Source organism: Rutilus rutilus, assembly GCF_951802725.1.
Source record: "Rutilus rutilus genome assembly, chromosome: 21".
In the NCBI taxonomy this organism is placed as follows: Eukaryota; Metazoa; Chordata; class Actinopteri; order Cypriniformes; family Leuciscidae; genus Rutilus; species Rutilus rutilus.
Genome location: NC_140226.1, coordinates 992,825 through 1,011,439, shown reverse-complemented (window position 1 = coordinate 1,011,439; position 18,615 = coordinate 992,825). Strand labels below are relative to the sequence as shown.

General features: G+C 41.4%; 1 protein-coding gene across 1 annotated transcript in view; it reads right to left on the bottom strand.

Moving 5' to 3' along the window:
* LOC311280335 (gamma-aminobutyric acid receptor subunit rho-1) overlaps window positions 1–18,615 on the bottom strand; it is a 38,824-nt gene that overhangs the window by 6,239 nt on the left and 13,970 nt on the right. The window contains exons 2-7 of the mRNA XM_084392433.1: window positions 12,010–12,060; window positions 11,480–11,586; window positions 10,439–10,506; window positions 9,391–9,614; window positions 4,713–4,795; window positions 4,417–4,557 (exon numbers count right to left, since the gene is read on the bottom strand). Coding sequence (XP_084248559.1) covers window positions 4,417–4,557; window positions 4,713–4,795; window positions 9,391–9,614; window positions 10,439–10,506; window positions 11,480–11,586; window positions 12,010–12,060 — 674 coding nt within the window. The remainder of the gene's footprint in view (window positions 1–4,416; window positions 4,558–4,712; window positions 4,796–9,390; window positions 9,615–10,438; window positions 10,507–11,479; window positions 11,587–12,009; window positions 12,061–18,615) is intronic.

Below are 18,615 nucleotides of genomic sequence, written 5' to 3'. Positions count from 1 at the left end.
GTGATTGGTCGTCTGTTGTGATTGGTCTGCTCTGATTGGTCACATGGTCCAGTCTGTTGTGATTGGTCTGCTCTGATTGGTCACATGGTCCAGTCTGTTGTGATTGGTCTGCTTTGATTGGTCACATGGTCCAGTCTGTTGTGATTGGTCTGCTCTGATTGGTCACATGGTCCAGTCTGTTGTGATTGGTCTGCTCTGATTGGTCACATGGCCCCCCAGTCTGTTGTGATTGGTCTGCTCTGATTGGTCACATGGTCCAGTCTGTTGTGATTGGTCTGCTCTGATTGGTCACATGGTCCAGTCTGTTGTGATTGGTCTGCTTTGATTGGTCACATGGTCCAGTCTGTTGTGATTGGTCTGCTCTGATTGGTCACATGGTCCAGTCTGTTGTGATTGGTCTGCTCTGATTGGTCACATGGCCCCCCAGTCTGTTGTGATTGGTCTGCTTTGATTGGTCACATGGCCCAGTCTGTTGTGATTGGTCTGCTCTGATTGGTCACATGGTCCAGTCTGTTGTGATTGGTCTGCTCTGATTGGTCAGATGGCTCAGTCTGTTGTGATTGGTCTGCTCTGATTGGTCAGGTGGCCTAGTCTGTTTTGATTGGTCAGAAACCCAATGTACATCAGCATATCTGAATCTCAGCACTTGATACACAGTGATACGATCAGTAATGATGGCATGGGTTTTACCGTATTAATCTCATCAAAGTGGATTTGCTTTGGCAGCAGAAAATAGCATCTTTTTGACATGAACAACATGAACCAAACTCTTCCAGTCTCAGCAACATTCATGGGTCACTTTAATATGGAGTAGCTTTTTTAGACAGAATACAGTAATTTTGTGTTTGCACTGCCAATGAAAATAGTTCCAAATGAATTATTCAATGGGTCACTGTTAAAACCTCAGCACTAATGCACAGGTGCAGCTGCAGACCAGCAGCCTCAGACCAGCAGCCTCAGCCCAGCAGTCTCAGACCAGCAGCCTCGGACCATACCAGCAGCCTCAGACCAGCAGCCTCGGACCAGACCAGCAGTCTCAGACCAGCAGCCTCGGACCAGACCAACAGCCTCAGACCAGCAGCCTCAGACCAGCAGCCTCGGACCAGACCAGCAGTCTCAGACCAGCAGCCTCAGACCAGCAGTCTCAGACCAGCAGTCTCAGACCAGCAGCCTCGGACCAGACCAACAGCCTCAGACCAGCAGCCTCAGACCAGCAGTCTCAGACCAGCAGACCAGTCTCAGACCAGCAGTCTCAGACCAGAGGTTAGGACAGAGCGGATGAACACGAACCTCCACTCTGAGGCTGCTGGAGGGATAATAACCCACTGCTGTTGACCCGTTACTGTACGCTGCTCGAGGACCAGAGCTAACTGTAGAGTAACAGCAGATGCAGTATTGAAGAACTCTGACAACAATCGAGAAAAGCACAGCGATAAGTGCGCCAACAAAAGCACAGTTCTGAAATCATGCGTATTTAACCCTCTGGGGTTTTGCTCGTTTTTTTTTTTTAGCAATGAAAATAAACACTAAATGCTCTGTTAATTTTGATCTTTCATTTTCGTGTAATACATCAATCGATCCTGTTCAGTTTCTATTTTTTTCTGTATACTCACAATAAAAATAAAGTGTTTTGCTTTTTGACAAATAAAGAAAAAATAAGATGATGCGATTTCTGCCTTCTCTCTGTCAGTAAACTCCCATTTGAAACGCGTTCGAAAATGATCTATAACTCCGCGAAAATTCAGTCAAACAGGCAAACAGACCCACGGGCATAAAGCTTGAGATCGCAGCTTTTAATTGAAGTGATTTATATAAAAAACAAATATTCTTAGTTTCTGTAATCTGTATACAAAGAGAGCGACTCCAGTCGACCTCATTACGAGATGATTCACAGTAATTTGACCACTCCCCGGAGAGCGCGCGCTATTCAAATGCAAATTCTGAGAACCATTTCAGATCTGTGAAACGCCCACATCAGCTGTAAACAAAGCGCGTCGCGAGCATGGTCGCGAGTGAGACATTATAGCCTTTATGGAGAAAAGTTTCCACAGTGCTGATGAGGCGAAATATCTCCTGATATGAGCAGCAGATCGCGCTGAGGAGTGAGGTAGGCTGTTTTATTTTCTCAAGTGTGGAATAACGTAACGTTAGTGTAGGCCTGTAAACCGCAAAAAGATGAATCGCATTTCTATAATATGACTCGCGTTTCTGTGAGATGAATGAAGGGTACATATTTGTAAAGAGTGTTTAGCCTAAATATGAATCGCGTGTCTGTGTGTGAAAGAATAAACTGCTTTGCCATAGCCTACTGAGATGAGTAAAAATCGACTGGAATATGTTGAAATAAAATGTATTTGTATAAGCAACGTAAATTAACATTTATATGCCCTGATATTTCAATAAAACAACGTTAGTCAGGCGTTAGTCACACTATTTTTGTCAAAAATAAAGTCATAGACTAAGATGTTAGATGTTCCAATGTTGGCTATATTCAAACTAATGAATACATATGATAAAATGTAGGCCTATAATCTTTTTTTTCTTTCTTTTCTTTTTTTTACAAAGAAAGAGTACACTTGAAATATTGTTGAAATTGTAATTATTGTTGTAATTGTAACATTTTTAATAAAATAGCTAAACATATTTACAAGATAGATGTAAGCGAAATCTTAAATGGTCAATATAAGTATTCTTCTAAATACATTGTCCTTGCATTGTGGCTCAGTCAGTGTCACACCTGAATGAATGACTATTCAGAGTCATTATGCAGAGTGGGTGGGACATCCCAGGTGTAAACTACTCCTTCACGCCCCCCTCGCATATTGGCTTTCCAAGCAAAACCTGTTTTACACCATTTAAATCAATGTATTTTTTTTTTGTGAACGATAAAGCAAGACTATTTTCACATAATTTTGAAGCCAGTACTCAAAGGTATAACATCAATTAGACAAAAGTCTTGTGGACACATATTTAATATGTGTTTTGTGGTCTTAATTCAGCCACTTTCATTTTTATTTTTTCCAATAACCACGCATAAACATTATTCTCTTAAAAATACAAACATCTACATACACGTTGCCCGCATATTTTGGTAGCCCTGTTTGTGCTATATAGAGTGATTTTACACCTTTGCCATTAACATGTTTATAAATAACTGAAAAAAGCACAAATTTCAAGACATGTCAGAACATCTCAAGGGCTCCAAAAACACCTTGGTCCCCAGAGGGTTAACAAAACAACATATGTACCCAGCTAACAAAATAATGTTATAAAAAAGTTTTATTAATGCTATGCTATTTATTAAGTTATGAAAACGTTTGTTCTGAATGTTCTTTGAATGTCTAGTTTTTTAAACTTTAAAATAAATTCTTGTCTATGCGAATGTTTTATTGTTTTGCAAGTATTATGGGAACAATGTTCTCTGAACCATCTGAAAGAAAGTAGTGAGTAGTAATGTTTAAAAATATATTAGACTAACTTCCAACAAAAATGTTTCAGAAAAACGTTAGATGAACGATGTATATATAATGTTTTAGTGCTAACGTTTTGAGAACATTATTAAAGACCTTGAACAAACATTCTATTAATGTTTGTGATGATCCGGTATCTAGACGATGGGTGACTCCACGCTCATCACACTCACCTGGATGCCCTATCTTAATGCCCTTTAAAAGGAGTCCTTCTACTCCTCGGTGCTCCACATTATGTTGCTGGTCTTTTCCGTTGTTGCACTTACACTAGAGCCACATTACAGTTCATGCCTACATCCTACACACTACATTACTGATTTTACTGACACTACATTTGCACTTGTTTAGTTTTCTGTTCTGTTAATATATATTGAGTTACATCTGACGACCGAGTGTGTCCCTTCCTTTGTTCCTTTAGGAGCCACAGGTCTTTTTACTGAAAGACTGTTTGTTCAAAACTTTGAGAGAACCTTGAGAGAACGTTCTGGGAAGCTGTGAAGCTTGTTATAACAAAAACCAAGAGAGAAAATACAAGTATTAGGAAGTGCTACTGAACGACTCTGAGGGATGAGATGGACACACAACGTCATCTCAGACTTTATCTGAAGAAGATTAATCAGAAAAGTTCAAATACGGCGAGATTATATGACAGAAGGTGAATGTTGGCTGGATTTTTCATTCTCACCAACAGCGAGCAGAGAGTTTGTTGGAGGTCATGTTGATCCGCGTGCCGCTGTTGAATGAACGAGCTAAACTAAGCAGAAGTCACTTTGCTTCTCTAGTAAATTTAATTTGATTTAAGAATGTTTAGATATTTGCGCTGGAAAAAAAACAAAGTAGGAAGATCATTTTTGCAGTGTTCAGAGAACTGAATGGTGCTAACCTGTCAAGTTCAAGGACTTTAGCATAAAACATATCAGATATGAGGGAGCGTGAGCGCTGTTACCTGTGCTGCTGTAGAACGCAAGTTTAGTTGTGGTGTGGAACTTCTGGATGAGAAACTGGGACAGAGAAATCCTGTCGTCTGTGTTCAACGACTCGTTGCCCTTCTTCCAGTAAAGCATGAGATCGTCGTCAGTGTACGCATCTGAGAAAACAACACATGTACTCCACTTCATCACATCAACAGGCACATCTCCAATGACCAGCACCACATGCATCTGAATCCTTCAGTTCAACGACACCACATTCACATGGACTTTAGTGAAGATGGAGAAAAGTGTGATGTGTCTGTGTACATACAGCTCTCGATCTCGAGTGAGCACGTCTGTGTGTCCAGTGGAAATCGACTCAGGTCCATGTTACACATGGCAGTGACGGTCACTCTGCAACGACACACGAGACATCGAGCGTTAGTCAGACAGGCGACGCACAGGATTCATGACGTCGTCCAGAGGCATCGGAAGAGGAACGGACCAGCTCATCTTCTGTTATTTCCACATTTGATTTTTAAATATCATGTTATGGAAGAGTTTTACTACTGTTTTAGTAATGGCCGCTAGTTTGCCCACAACAAAACCAAACCGCTAACAATAACATAACTCTAACATAACTGTCAATATGGAGATTCATTTTAATGAAACGGTCCTGATGGAAATCTTTGTCAGTTCAGTAGTTAACATTTGTAACATTGTTGGTTTTTAGGTATTTTACTATTTTCTTCTTCAAAGAAACGTATGTATAGGCCCCGAAATACTTCAAGAGCAAACTGGTGTGACATTATTTCATACAAAACCAGGCCAAATCAAATTCGTTTGGAGTTTGAAACAGCTTGTCAAAGTCAACTATCTGGAAAAGTTTGCTCCGGCGGCTCCCATTGGTCAGTGGTGATGATGTAATAGGTGGGTGTGGCTCTGGTCAGCGATGATGATGTAATAGGTGGGTGTGGCTCTGGTCTGTGGTGATGATGTAACAGGTGGGTGTGGCTCTGGTCAGCGATGATGATGTAATAGGTGGGTGTGGCTCTGGTCAGTGATGATGATGATATAGGTGGGTGTGGCTCTGGTCTGTGGTGATGATGTAACAGGTGGGTGTGGCTCTGATCAGCGATGATGATGTAATAGGTGGGTGTGGCTCTGGTCTGTGGTGATGATGTAACAGGTGGGAGTGGCTCTAGTCAGTGATGATGATGTAATAGGTGGGTGTGGCTCTGGTCTGCGGTGATGATGTAACAGGTGGGTGTGGCTCGGATCAGCGATGATGATGTAATAGGTGGGTGTGGCTCTGGTCAGCGATGATGATGTAATAGGTGGGTGTGGCTCTGGTCAGTGATGATGATGATGTAATAGGTGGGTGTGGCTCTGGTCAGTGATGATGATGTAATAGGTGGGTGTGGCTCTGGTCTGTGGTGATGATGTAACAGGTGGGTGTGGCTCTGATCAGCGATGATGATGTAATAGGTGGGTGTGGCTCTGGTCTGTGGTGATGATGTAACAGGTGGGAGTGGCTCTAGTCAGTGATGATGATGTAATAGGTGGGTGTGGCTCTGGTCTGCGGTGATGATGTAACAGGTGGGTGTGGCTCGGATCAGCGATGATGATGTAATAGGTGGGTGTGGCTCTGGTCTGTGGTGATGATGTAACAGGTGGGAGTGGCTCTAGTCAGTGATGATGATGTAATAGGTGGGTGTGGCTCTGGTCTGCGGTGATGATGTAACAGGTGGGTGTGGCTCTGGTCAGCGATGGTGATGTAATAGGTGGGTGTGGCTCTGGTCTGTGGTGATGATGTAACAGGTGGGAGTGGCTCTAGTCAGGGATGATGATGTAATAGGTGGGTGTGGCTCTGGTCTGCGGTGATGATGTAACAGGTGGGTGTGGCTCGGATCAGCGATGATGATGTAATAGGTGGGTGTGGCTCTGGTCTGTGGTGATGATGTAACAGGTGGGAGTGGCTCTAGTCAGTGATGATGATGTAATAGGTGGGTGTGGCTCTGGTCTGCGGTGATGATGTAACAGGTGGGTATGGCTCTGGTCAGCGATGGTGATGTAATAGGTGGGTGTGGCTCTGGTCTGTGGTGATGATGTAACAGGTGGGAGTGGCTCTAGTCAGTGATGATGATGTAATAGGTGGGTGTGGCTCTGGTCTGCGGTGATGATGTAACAGGTGGGTGTGGCTCTGGTCAGCGATGGTGATGTAATAGGTGGGTGTGGCTCTGGTCAGTGGTGATGATGTAACAGGTGGGTGTGGCTCTGAGGCTCCGCCTTCTCTGAGGTGTAAATCTTCTCCGGTTCATTTCTTCTGTTCAGACGCGAGTAAAAACATGAACACACTGAGAGCCGCTTTATAGCAGAAACTGAAGCTGTGATTCTAATCGAAAGCGACTAATCGAAACGTGACATGACTGTAGATCTGAATCTCAGAGCAAACATATCCCAGCCCGATCTCATCCTGGGGCGTCATCAGCGCCGCCGCTCCCACCACGCGCATCACGCGCTGTGCGTAGGGCACCAAGTGCTGAGGGGGCACCAAAAATAGCCTAATGAAAAAAAAATTATAATGCCGATATTATTTCATTAGCCTATAGAAATATTATTTGGCACATTTTAGCCATGTATATGTAACAAAAAAGGGGGAACAAGATAATTTAATTGCTCTAGTCTAGAAAGTACTGCCCCCCCCCCGCGTTGGATGATCCGTGCCGGTTGTTCGCGCGGGCGCCTTTGCGAAGGACGAACGCGGAAGAAGTTTGACAGACAGACAGTAGGCAACTTTTTTGGAAATGGCCCCTAAAAGACAGCAGAAGTTAGGATCTGAGAAAAGAAAGAAGAAGAAACTGCGAGATGATGCCCGTGCATCACTTGCAGGCAAGTCCATGTTTAATCATTCTTAAATAGGCTACGGGAAATGTGCTGCATGTGCTGCTGTTAATCGTAATGCGCATCGAACTTGCTGACGTTAATGTTAGCAAACTATGTTATTATAACTTATAACTTCGGTGCAAGCTAAATTGAGATTTTACTGTTAAACATTACCTAATACAAAGCAATACATATTTAACTGACGTCAGCTAGCTGTTACTTTCTTTATTATCTTTCTTTAGATATTGAGCAGTAGTTTAAGGTTTATTTTGACGTGACGGTGGTTAATACTTTCTCAGTAACAGTTAATGTTAGCAGTCAGTGCAGTGCACATGGTAGGCTAACAATTCCTGTTAAATAGCCTATATAAAAATATAAAATGTCATTATGAATGATATAACAATATTGTTTAATTGTGTGCATTATTGCACCTCATTCTATTATGCTTTTATATTATATTATATTATATTTATCAAATAATTGATACATAAGGAATAAAGGGGGAGAACTCCTTGGCTGCCATGCTTTCAGTTTTAAATGTTTATAATTTTAAGAGATTCTTTGTTTGAATATTTTGTCTAATAAATGTAATTTATTCAAAGTGACATTGAATTTGGGAAAAAACATGTCTGGATTATTTTGAGTTTTTTATTTTTTTATTTTGCTGTTCTGTTACTGAAGAAAAGTTTGCACTTTCATATGTGTAGTGTGTGTTGGCTATTCTACATATGTTTACAAAGTCAGCAAAGCTGTGAAGATTTTACTTTCTCTTTTTAGTGTTCTTAAGTCTTATACTGTGATCCTGCTATTGTGTTATTGGTACTGAGTTTTATGTTTGGTAATAAAAAGTTAAACTGGCAAAAACAACGTTTTTTTTTCTCGGGGTCGGGGTGGGGGGCATCATAAAGGAATTATGCTTAGGGCACCAAAATTGCTTGCAGCGGCACTGGGCGTCATATACTGACGCTTTTGACATTTTGCCTACATCCAACGCACATGGCACCCTTTAGCGTCAATATGAGACGCAGATAGATATGGGCCAGAAGGCGCCTCCTAGCGGTCTAACCCTAACCCTACCCCAGACCTAAACCTACCCATAACCGAACAAAGCTCTGTGAGTGTCATATTGACGCTAAAGGGTGCCATGTGCGTTGGATGTAGACGAAATGTCAAAAGCGTCAGTATATGACGCCCCAGGATGAGAATGCGTTGCATATCCACATCTCCATGATCATATGCTTTCTGAACTGCTGTTTTCTCTGTTTATTCTGTTATTGAGAGGAAAGTGCCGCACATATTTACACATTCATCTAAACAGGTATATCACTGCAAATGTATTTCAAACTCCTTTCGCCCTGTAGCAAAGAATGAAAAATTAACTTCACCTTGAGTACATTGGGCCTTAACTGTTGCATTTTAAGAGTTCTATAGCAATTTTGTATTGTTTATGGTCATATTGAATAGTTTGAGCTGTATTGTCATTTGTCATAGGATTGTCATTTCCCACCGCCTATTTTGAATTTTGGGATATCAGATAAAAATGCTGGATGGAAACTTCAAGATGTGCATAGTTTATAAAAATGTGGATATGCACTCAATTCAGGCGGATTATTTTTAATTCGACAAGAAGACACTCACATAAACTACGATGGAAACACATTTACTGAATAAATCCCTAAAAATGACCTCATGTGACTTTGCCCCAGCAGAGGCTGTGATTGGTTTAATGGACTAACCAGCCGACCAATGGCATCGCAGCACCTCAAATGTTGGTTTGGTGGTTCTGAATCTGAATGATTTGGTTTGATTCCCTCCAGAAGCGTCTCACACGAGTGTGTTCCCGAACGCTAGAGAACATGACAGCGTTTACTGTGTTTCGTCTGACGCTCGAGACACACTCGTTTATGATGGAGGGAAAAACCGCCTGATTGCAGAAACTTACACTTTTATTACTGATATTTTGAGCCAATTTCCCAGGAAGTGGCCATTTTAATCTCCTGAACACATGGGATGGAAACGCTGCTTTATTCTCAAATGTTTTATGCTGTATTCTAATTTTAAGTTAAATTCAGGCATGAGATTATTAGAGAGGCTCATTAACATCTGGTTTCGGACAGGTTCACCTCAGACTGTAGAGGACGTTGCCGTCTGGATGCACTCGTAACATCACGTTGTCCGTGGTTGTGTCGTGGATGAAAGATCTTTTGGAATGAACGAAGAACATGTCGGGCACCCAGATCTTCTTCACCAGCCGGCTGTCGAACGTCATGCTTTGGTTGTTGGTGCTCGGGAAGGACAAGCGCTCGTCTTTCCAGTAATGCCTCAAATACAGTGTCATCGTAAAATCCTGATGGGAAACATCAGATGTTGTACATACTGAGTTTTTAACACAGAATCGAAAACATCTGAACCAGTTCAAGTGAGGCACGGGACAATCTTACATATAACACAAAGAAATATGAATACTGACATCAGTGTTACATTTAATGATTAATAACCACCAAGCAACACAGTAGGAAACATTCATCAGCACTTTCCACACGACTCATCCAGACACAACTATCCCTAAGTATAGTACAGTAACAGTATAGTATAGTATAGTACAGTAATATTCCCAAGTACTGGTGGACAGTAACATACAGTAGTGTCCAAAAGTGATGCCGAGGAATATTCACATCTTCACCCTATTCAAATATGAATAAAAATCGGTCAAATATTTTGTAGTCATATTGCGTAGTTGTGCTTGGAGTCGATTGTTTTATTTATAATAATAATGCAATGAAACATGCCAAATTGTGCAACATAATTTTGGACCAGGCTGTCATACAAAGAAATCATGAATAAATGCAACAACAAGAGAGTACCGGCACACAGTCAGTGTGTGCTTTTTCCTGTAGCTGTAGTTTGCCTTTTTTTGACAAATAATTTTGTCAGATAATACTTTCACTAAGTTTAGTGTTTTGTTCTTCCATCATATTTAAAATATTTAAAAAAATACGGAATATTTTCCTCATATGTTGATGGTTTAGTCAAACCCCCCTCCGGACATCACTTTTGGCCATTACTGTATAATAACCCTTAATAACCCTTATCTGTACTTTACCTCAAGAGCTAGATTTGTGTAATAATAATAATAATAACACTTATGAGGTGCTCTTAATTAACACTCACCATGTCGACCTCAGAGATGGTGTCGAGACTTTCCACCTGAACGTCCACACCTACTGGAATCGGTGGTCCTGTCGAAGAGAAAACAGTTTTATTGATAATAATGAAAGGATGTCATTATCATAAAATAAATTTGATTCTAGAAAATATGTGCAGGGTGCCTCCAGTAATGCGGTGTGTGTGAGCAGACGGGATTTAGCGCCGCTGTGTTTGTGGCCTATTTTAGCTCAGGGACACGAGCGCTCAGATGCAAGTGGGTCACGAGTGATCACAGAGACGCCGACAGACTCGGTTTTCCTTTTCCCCAGTGCCAGAATATTCTACACATGACAAGCCAAAGCCAACGAGGTCATCAAAAGTATTGTAATGTTACGAGTTATGAAACGGATGCTCTTCTCTGCAGTGGAGAGCAAAACGGTATTTTCTCAACATGTTTCTCAAAGGGGATGAAAAAATGATAAAAATTAACTAAAGTCTCTGCCAATTGCATATATGTGTGTCTAGTGTTTTACACTACTAAATTATGTTCTTCCTCAGTATTTCTCTCTCGTTTTCCAACACAAATATCTAAACATTCTTACATCAAGATACATTTACTGGAGAAGCAAAATGACTGAAGATATTAAGTCTTGTTTACTGAAAAATTCATCAAAATGAAGTGAGTTTGTGCTTAAAACAAGAACAAATATCTGCCAGTGGGGTCAGAAGAATAATCTTAATTCAAAGTGGAAACAACGTTTTACATTTTCAGTAAACAAGACATGAATCAAATCAAATGTATCTCGATTTAAGAATATTTACTTTTACTGGAAAACTAGACAGAAACACTGAGGAAGAACATCATTTCAGAGTAGATAAGGTTAGACTGCATAACATGGACTAAATAATTAAAACCATCCATAAATACAAAACATATTAAGTATTAACCACGAGTCAATGTGCAACACATATTCAAGCATGAGCGATACAGTGACTCTCGCGTGTCCAGTGTTTGTGTGCAGATATCTCAGATATATCTGGATATTATAAGCAGCTCATGCTCACCTCCAAACGCTGGTCTCATTGTAAAATCATGGTCATCTATCCTCAACAGCTGCTCTGATTTGGTCATAGGAGACTTTGTCATGTCTGGACTTCTTCTGAAGATCGGGCTTAAATGATGATAAGAGTAAAACTATTAGACAAAGCTATGAGCTGAAGCACTGTCAAAATCAGCATTCCATCTGACAGGGAAGGCTCACAGAACATTGGCTAATTCAGAAAACATTCAGAAAGAACATTTTCGTAACTGTAATGGGAACATTAGAAAAATGTTCTCAGGTCATATTTTTTTAACGTTGCTGCCCACATCTAACAGAAAAATACATAAAGGCCAAAAAAACATTTGCCACTTATGACAATGATAGATTATGATCTTAGAAGTTTTTTTATCCAGACTAAATGCATTTCTCATCCCAATGTACACCGTAAAGCCGTTTAAAAATATCTAGCATAACGCAAGAAATCATTTAAACAGAAATACTGACAAAAGACTGTAAGAGCACAATACAAATCTGTACTGAATGATACTGCACCTGCCAGACTTGTGGCTTCCTCCATCCACTCGTGTTGTTTCTCTCCGTAATCTGTGAGGGAAATTAATGAAATTAAATTCTGCCATATCAACAGAATCTGCAATGATTCAGCAGCGTGGAGGCAGACAACATGAGCAAAGAGCACTGCGCTGGCATTGGTCACATTTTAAAAACATTTGGATGACAGAAAAAAGTATTTTTACTTTGTTACAGCACTTACGTGGCTACATTTTATCTTTGGCTTACAAGAATCTGTACAAGTATTTTGATTTTGGGAAACTTTTACCTTTACTTTACTATATTCCAAAGCATAATACTTTTTACTCCACTACATTTCATAAAAACATGTTGTTATTCTCGTTATCTTGTCTCAGGTTACGACTGTAACCAGTGTTCCCTGAGAAGGAAACAAGACACTGCATTTAAAGATGGTGCTATGGGGAACACCTCTGCTTGACTGCGTCTGAAGCACATGTGCAACTATAATTATAAAAGTTGCTGTGTCACCCCGTGACGTGTGACGGTGTAACGCGGAGGCTATAAGGGTTACCCGGAACAAAGCAGCGTCAGCTTCTGATTGGCTGAAGCAAGCCGCTCACGTACCAAGTATGGTAAAAGGACACAGCATCTCATTCCTTTCTCAGAGAACAACGGCTACAGTAGTAACGTGAGACTGGCGCTGTGCCCAAAAGATGACGCTATGGGGAAGGAAATGCCCACTGCGCCATACTGACAAGTGTCCTGGTGTGAAGCTGTGTAGGCACAAACTCAGGACGAGAGAGCCTAGAGTAGAAGGCAGGTCCAGACTGTAAAATTTTATAAATGTGTGTGGGAAAGACCAGCCCACAGTATCACAGACTTCTTGGAGGGAGAGCCCCAATAATAAAGCTGTCGAAGTGGCCACACTCCTGGTAGAATGGGCTCTTACTTAGAGGCGAGGGCAGGTTGTGTGCATCATAAGCAACCAAAACCACTTCAAAAGTCCATTTACTAATGGTCTGCTTAGAAGACTCACGGTGCGTGTCCGGAGCGGAATGAGCGTTTTCAATTCATTCCTATGGAAGTCGATCTTCACGCTCGCGCAGTGCATTTTGGGATTGACAGCGGACCGGAGAAAGCGTTGAGAGTGTCAAAAAGGTTAGGCAGTCCTTGACTTTATGCAAATATCAAACGAAAAACACAGTAGGCAGCCAATCCCTGTGAGGTTCGGGTTTAAAAATATGTAGATTGTGCTGGAGTTTATGCTGAATTTAGTGCAAATTCGTTTTGTTTACGATTTAGAGGCTTTGCAGTTGTTATGTTAAATGTTTTATTTTGGATCTGTTCATTGTGATTATATTGGCTGGGTTTATACAAGTTTATAAAATTGAAAGGATATCTTTGCTTGGTGCATTTGGAAACAAAGCTTGTCTATTTCTAAATGTAATTGTGTGCATCTCTGATGATTATATTGTCTGTGTGTGCTGGACTTTAAACTTCGGTTTCAACAAGGACTTTTATTTTGATACTTATTTTGGGGTTTTCCTTAGTTTTCCAATGGTTTCCTGTTTTAAAGAGGAAGTAGGCCATATTCCTTCAGTGGTTTAGTTGTGCAAGGTACTCCATGTGGTTGCAGACATCCATCTTCATCTTGCTTATCAAAGCCCTTTGAAATGCAATATCTGTAAGTGACTGTTTGATTTTGTTAAGTGAGCATTTAGTTCTTTATTGTTGTGTTATGTAATGTAGCACTTAATTCAGCATGTTTGTTACATTTTTCCTACTCAAGTTTGCAAAGTATTAATCTATGCTGTTGATTCAACTGTATTGTTGTTGGTTCTTTGCCTTGTGTGCTTGAGAATGCTCATTTATTTAATGATCTATCTATTTTGTGAAATTCATGTTTGTGTATTTTTCTCTTTGTAGTTTCACACTTTTCATGATAAAACTTCATAAATTGCACCTTCGTGGAGTTTATTGTGGAAGTGTTTAGCGGCTGGATAACTGGATCCATTAAAACAGTGAGGCCAGTGACAGTGAAAAGATAAGCAGCAAATTGGAAAGATGGAGGGGATGCCTGTCTAACAACTGCATCTATCAGAGAGATAAAGGAATATCTCTGTTTGTTAGCCTGCACAAAGATCATGTCTTCAAGTGAATCTAAATCATCACTGCGCCATCGCATGCACAAAGAAAGTGATGATGCTTGCTCAAATTCTCAAGCTTCCACCTCATCAAGAAGTTCAACGGCCAGTTTAGCCGTCACGAAAGCTCGTGCGAGGGCAGAGGCAGCCAAGGCAAGAGCGGCTCATGCAAAGAAAGAAATTGAGATTAAAGTGGAACAAGCCCGACTTCAAGCAACACTAGAGGCACTGCAGGAAGAGAAAGAAAGAGATGCGGCCATAGCAGAAGCAGAAATTTTAGCAGCAGCCTTCACGGAAGTAGACCATGTATCAGCATCAGAGTTTTCCAAAGAGATCAGCCTCCAACGCACTGCAGAATATGCAAGAGACCAAGCTTCTAGCCGTAACTTACAACGTAGTCCTGAGCATATGTCAGACACTTACAGCCTGGCCAAATTCATTGCACGCAGTCAGTTGGTAACTTCTGGACTGAATTCTTTTGATGATAAACCTGTAAATTATTGGGCTTGGCGATCATCTTTCAAAAGTACTATTGCAGACCTTGACCTTAAGCCAGAGGAAGAGATGGATTTGCTCATCAAATATCTCGGAAGAGAATCATCTGAACAGGTACGAAGACTAAAATCAGTTAATATTAGGCACCCTTTTGAAGGTCTACAAATGGCTTGGGAGAGGCTAGAGGAAATGTATGGTTCATCAGAGGCTATTGAAAGAGCTCTCTTTTCTAAATTGGAAAGCTTCCCTAAGATATCAGGTAAAGATCTGTACAGGCTGCGTGATCTTGGAGACCTGCTTGCAGAACTGGAGGCAGCCAAGCTGGATGGCTATCTTCCTGGGTTGTCTTACCTTGACACCGCTCATGGAGTGAGCCCGATTGCAGGAAAACTCCCTTATAATATCCAAGAAAAATGGATATCGTATGGATCAAAGTACAAGAGACAACATTCTGTGGCCTTCCCACCATTTTCTGTGTTTGCTGACTTTATTCGTTCAGAAGCTAAAACAAGAACGGATCCCAGCTTTGCCATTTTTCCTTCAGCGCCAGAAAATCGAGAAAGATCAGATAAATTCAGGCAAGCTTCTATAGCTGTTCATAAAACCCAAGTCAACATGTCTGAAACAAGAAATGCTACGGACAGGATATGGACTGTTGATCCTCAACGATATTGTCTCATCCATGACAAGCCACATCCATTAAAAAGATGCAGAGGCTTTAGAGCGAAAAGTCTTGAAGATCGCAAACAGTTTCTTAAAGAACATTCAGTATGCTTCAGGTGCTGCTCTTCTATAGAACATATGGCAAAAAACTGCAAAGCTGAAATTCACTGCACTGAATGTGATAGTGATCGTCATGTGTCCGCTTTACATCCTGGTCCAGCACCCTGGAGGAAAACCGTCTCTCCTGTCTTAGAAGATGGCGGGGAGGAAAGTGAATTAATTAATCAAGAGGTAACATCAAAGTGTACTGAAGTGTGTGGAGCTGGAATGAGTGCTAGAGCATGTTCCAAGATTTGTTTGGTTAATATCTATCCTGTGGGTAACAAATCAGAATCCAGAAGAATGTATGCAATTCTGGATGAACAGAGCAACCGCTCATTGGCAAGAACAGAATTCTTTGAAGAGTTTCAAATCGAAGGATCTTCTTTTCCATATTCACTCAAGACATGTGCTGGATTAAAAGAGACAACAGGAAGGAGAGCAAGTGGCTACATTGTGGAATCATTGGATAAGAGTGTAAGCCTTCATCTTCCTACACTGCTAGAGTGCAATCAGATTCCTAACATTCGTTCTGAAATTCCTACCCCAGATGCAGCACGTCATTTCAGTCACCTCAGGGATATTGCTGATGAAATACCAGCCCTAGATCCAGATGCTAACATCCTCCTCCTCCTTGGTAGGGACCTTATTAGGGTCCACAAAGTCCGTCAACAGATTAATGGTCCACACAACGCTCCATTTGCTCAAAAGTTAGATCTTGGATGGGTAGTTATTGGAGACGTGTGTCTTGGAGGTGCTCATCGACCTGCTCATGTTGATGTTTTTAAGACCTCCATACTTGAAAGTGGCCGCCCCAGCTTCTTCTGGCCCTGTGAAAGTCAGTTCCATATAAAAGAGCAGTATGGCACCAAGCTTCAGTTTCAAGATCATCTTGCATCAAAAGGTGTAAGTGCTTTAGCAACATGTGCAAGCGAGAAGCTAGGTCAAACAATCTTTGTTTGTACATCCAGAGATCACAAGCTTGCACTGTCAGCGGACGATGACAGGTTTCTACGCTTAATGGACAAAGAGTTCTATCAGGATGAATCCAATGGCTGGGTGGCTCCTTTGCCATTTCAAGTTCCCAGAAGAAGGCTTCCAAATAACAGAGAGTATGCTTACAACCGTCTATCCTCACTTCGTCATACTTTGGACAAACGTCCTCAGATGAAAGCTCACTTTCTTGAGTTTATGGACAACATGTTCTCTAACGGACATGCGGAAATTGCTCCCCCACTCAGGAAAGACCAAGAGTGCTGGTATCTGCCTTTGTTTGGTGTTTATCATCCGAAGAAGCCAAACAAGATCCGTGTGGTCTTCGACTCCAGTGCACCTTATAATGGAGTCTCATTGAATGATATCCTACTTAAGGGGCCAGATCTCAACAATACCCTCCTGGGAGTGTTGCTAAGATTTCGTAAGGAGCCGGTGGCAATTACCGCTGACATTCAGCATATGTTCCACTGTTTTTTAGTCAGAAAGGATCACAGAGATTTCCTGCGCTTTCTCTGGTATCAAGACAATGACCCTGGTAAAGAAATAGTGGAATACAGAATGTGTGTACATGTGTTCGGCAATCGTCCCTCTCCTGCTGTTGCCATATATGGTTTGCATAGAGCGGCCAAAGAGGAAGAAAAGAACTTTGACAGTGAAGTTAAAGAGTTCGTTGAACATAATTTCTATGTTGATGATGCTCTGAAATCCTTCCCCAATGAAACCACAGCAATTAGTGCTCTGAAGCAAACTCAAGACATGCTTGCAGTAGCAAACCTTAGGCTACATAAAATAATCTCTAATCGACCTGCGGTGATTGAGGCATTTCACCCTGAAGATCGGGCTGTGGATATCAAAGATGTTGACCTCTTCTTTGAAGATACTCCAGTTCAGCGTAGCCTAGGAGTGTCATGGAACTTAGCATCAGATACATTTACTTTCCAAGCTATTGACGATAAGAAGCCATTCACAAGGCGAGGTGTACTGTCAACCGTAAACAGCTTATATGATCCATGTGGTTTCATTGCTCCTGTTACCATCAAAGGCAGGCTGTTGCTTCGGGAACTCTCAATTCAGGCTGAAGACTGGGATTCTCCATTACCAGATGACATAAAGCCAGAATGGATCAGATGGAGGAACTCCTTACAAAGTTTGCAAGATCTAAAGATACCACGAACTTACTCATCTTTTCCTACTTCTGAGGTTCAGACAAGGGAATTGTGTATATTTGCAGATGCATCCGTGAAAGCTGTTGCAGCTGTAGCTTATCTGCGATCCACATCTCGAAATGGCCAAGCAGATACTGGCTTTGTGTTTGGAAAGACAAAGCTGGCACCACAGCCAGATCTGACTGTTCCGAGATTAGAACTCTGTGCAGCAGTTCTAGCAGTTGAGATCGCAGACATGGTTGTAGAAGAAATAGACTTGCAGTTCAATAGTATCCAGTTCTACACAGATAGTAAGGTTGTTCTTGGGTATATTCATAATCGAACAAAACGCTTTTATGTGTATGTGAACAACAGAATCCAACGAATTCTTCAGTCATCTACTCCTAGCCAATGGAACTATGTTCCATCAGATGTCAATCCTGCAGACCATGGGTCTAGATCTGTATCAGCTGATTGTCTCAGTAGTACAACTTGGCTTACAGGGCCAGATTTCCTTTTGAAATCTCCAATCTTAAACGCCTTGCTTCAAGAGGATTATGACCTTGTTGATCTTGAAGTAGATCCAGAAATCCGACCACAAGTGATTTCATGTCTAACTGCAGTGTCTAATCAGTTCCTGACTCCTGAGCGTTTTGAACGCTTCTCCAGCTTGAGTAAGCTAATCAGAACGATCGCTCGTTTACGCCACATCTCCAAGTCATTCTCCCATTCAACAAAGGAGCCAAGATGTAGTGGATGGCATCTCTGTAGTAACAGTCCTACAAATGAAGAGTTGGAAAAAGCCAGGATTGTTATCCTAAAGAGCGTTCAAAATGTAGCCTATCCAGAAGAGCTAAGTGATATAAAAGCAGGATGCAATCTCTCACCTAAAAGTAGTATACGGAAACTTCACCCTATTCTGGATGACAAAGGTATTCTGCGTGTTGGAGGCCGTATTGCTCAGGCAGGTCTTGAGAAGGAAGAGTGCAATCCTGTGATCATTCCTGGGAAACATCACGTAGCAACTTTGCTTGTTCGACACTACCATCAAGCAGTCAAGCATCAAGGAAGGCATTTTACTGAGG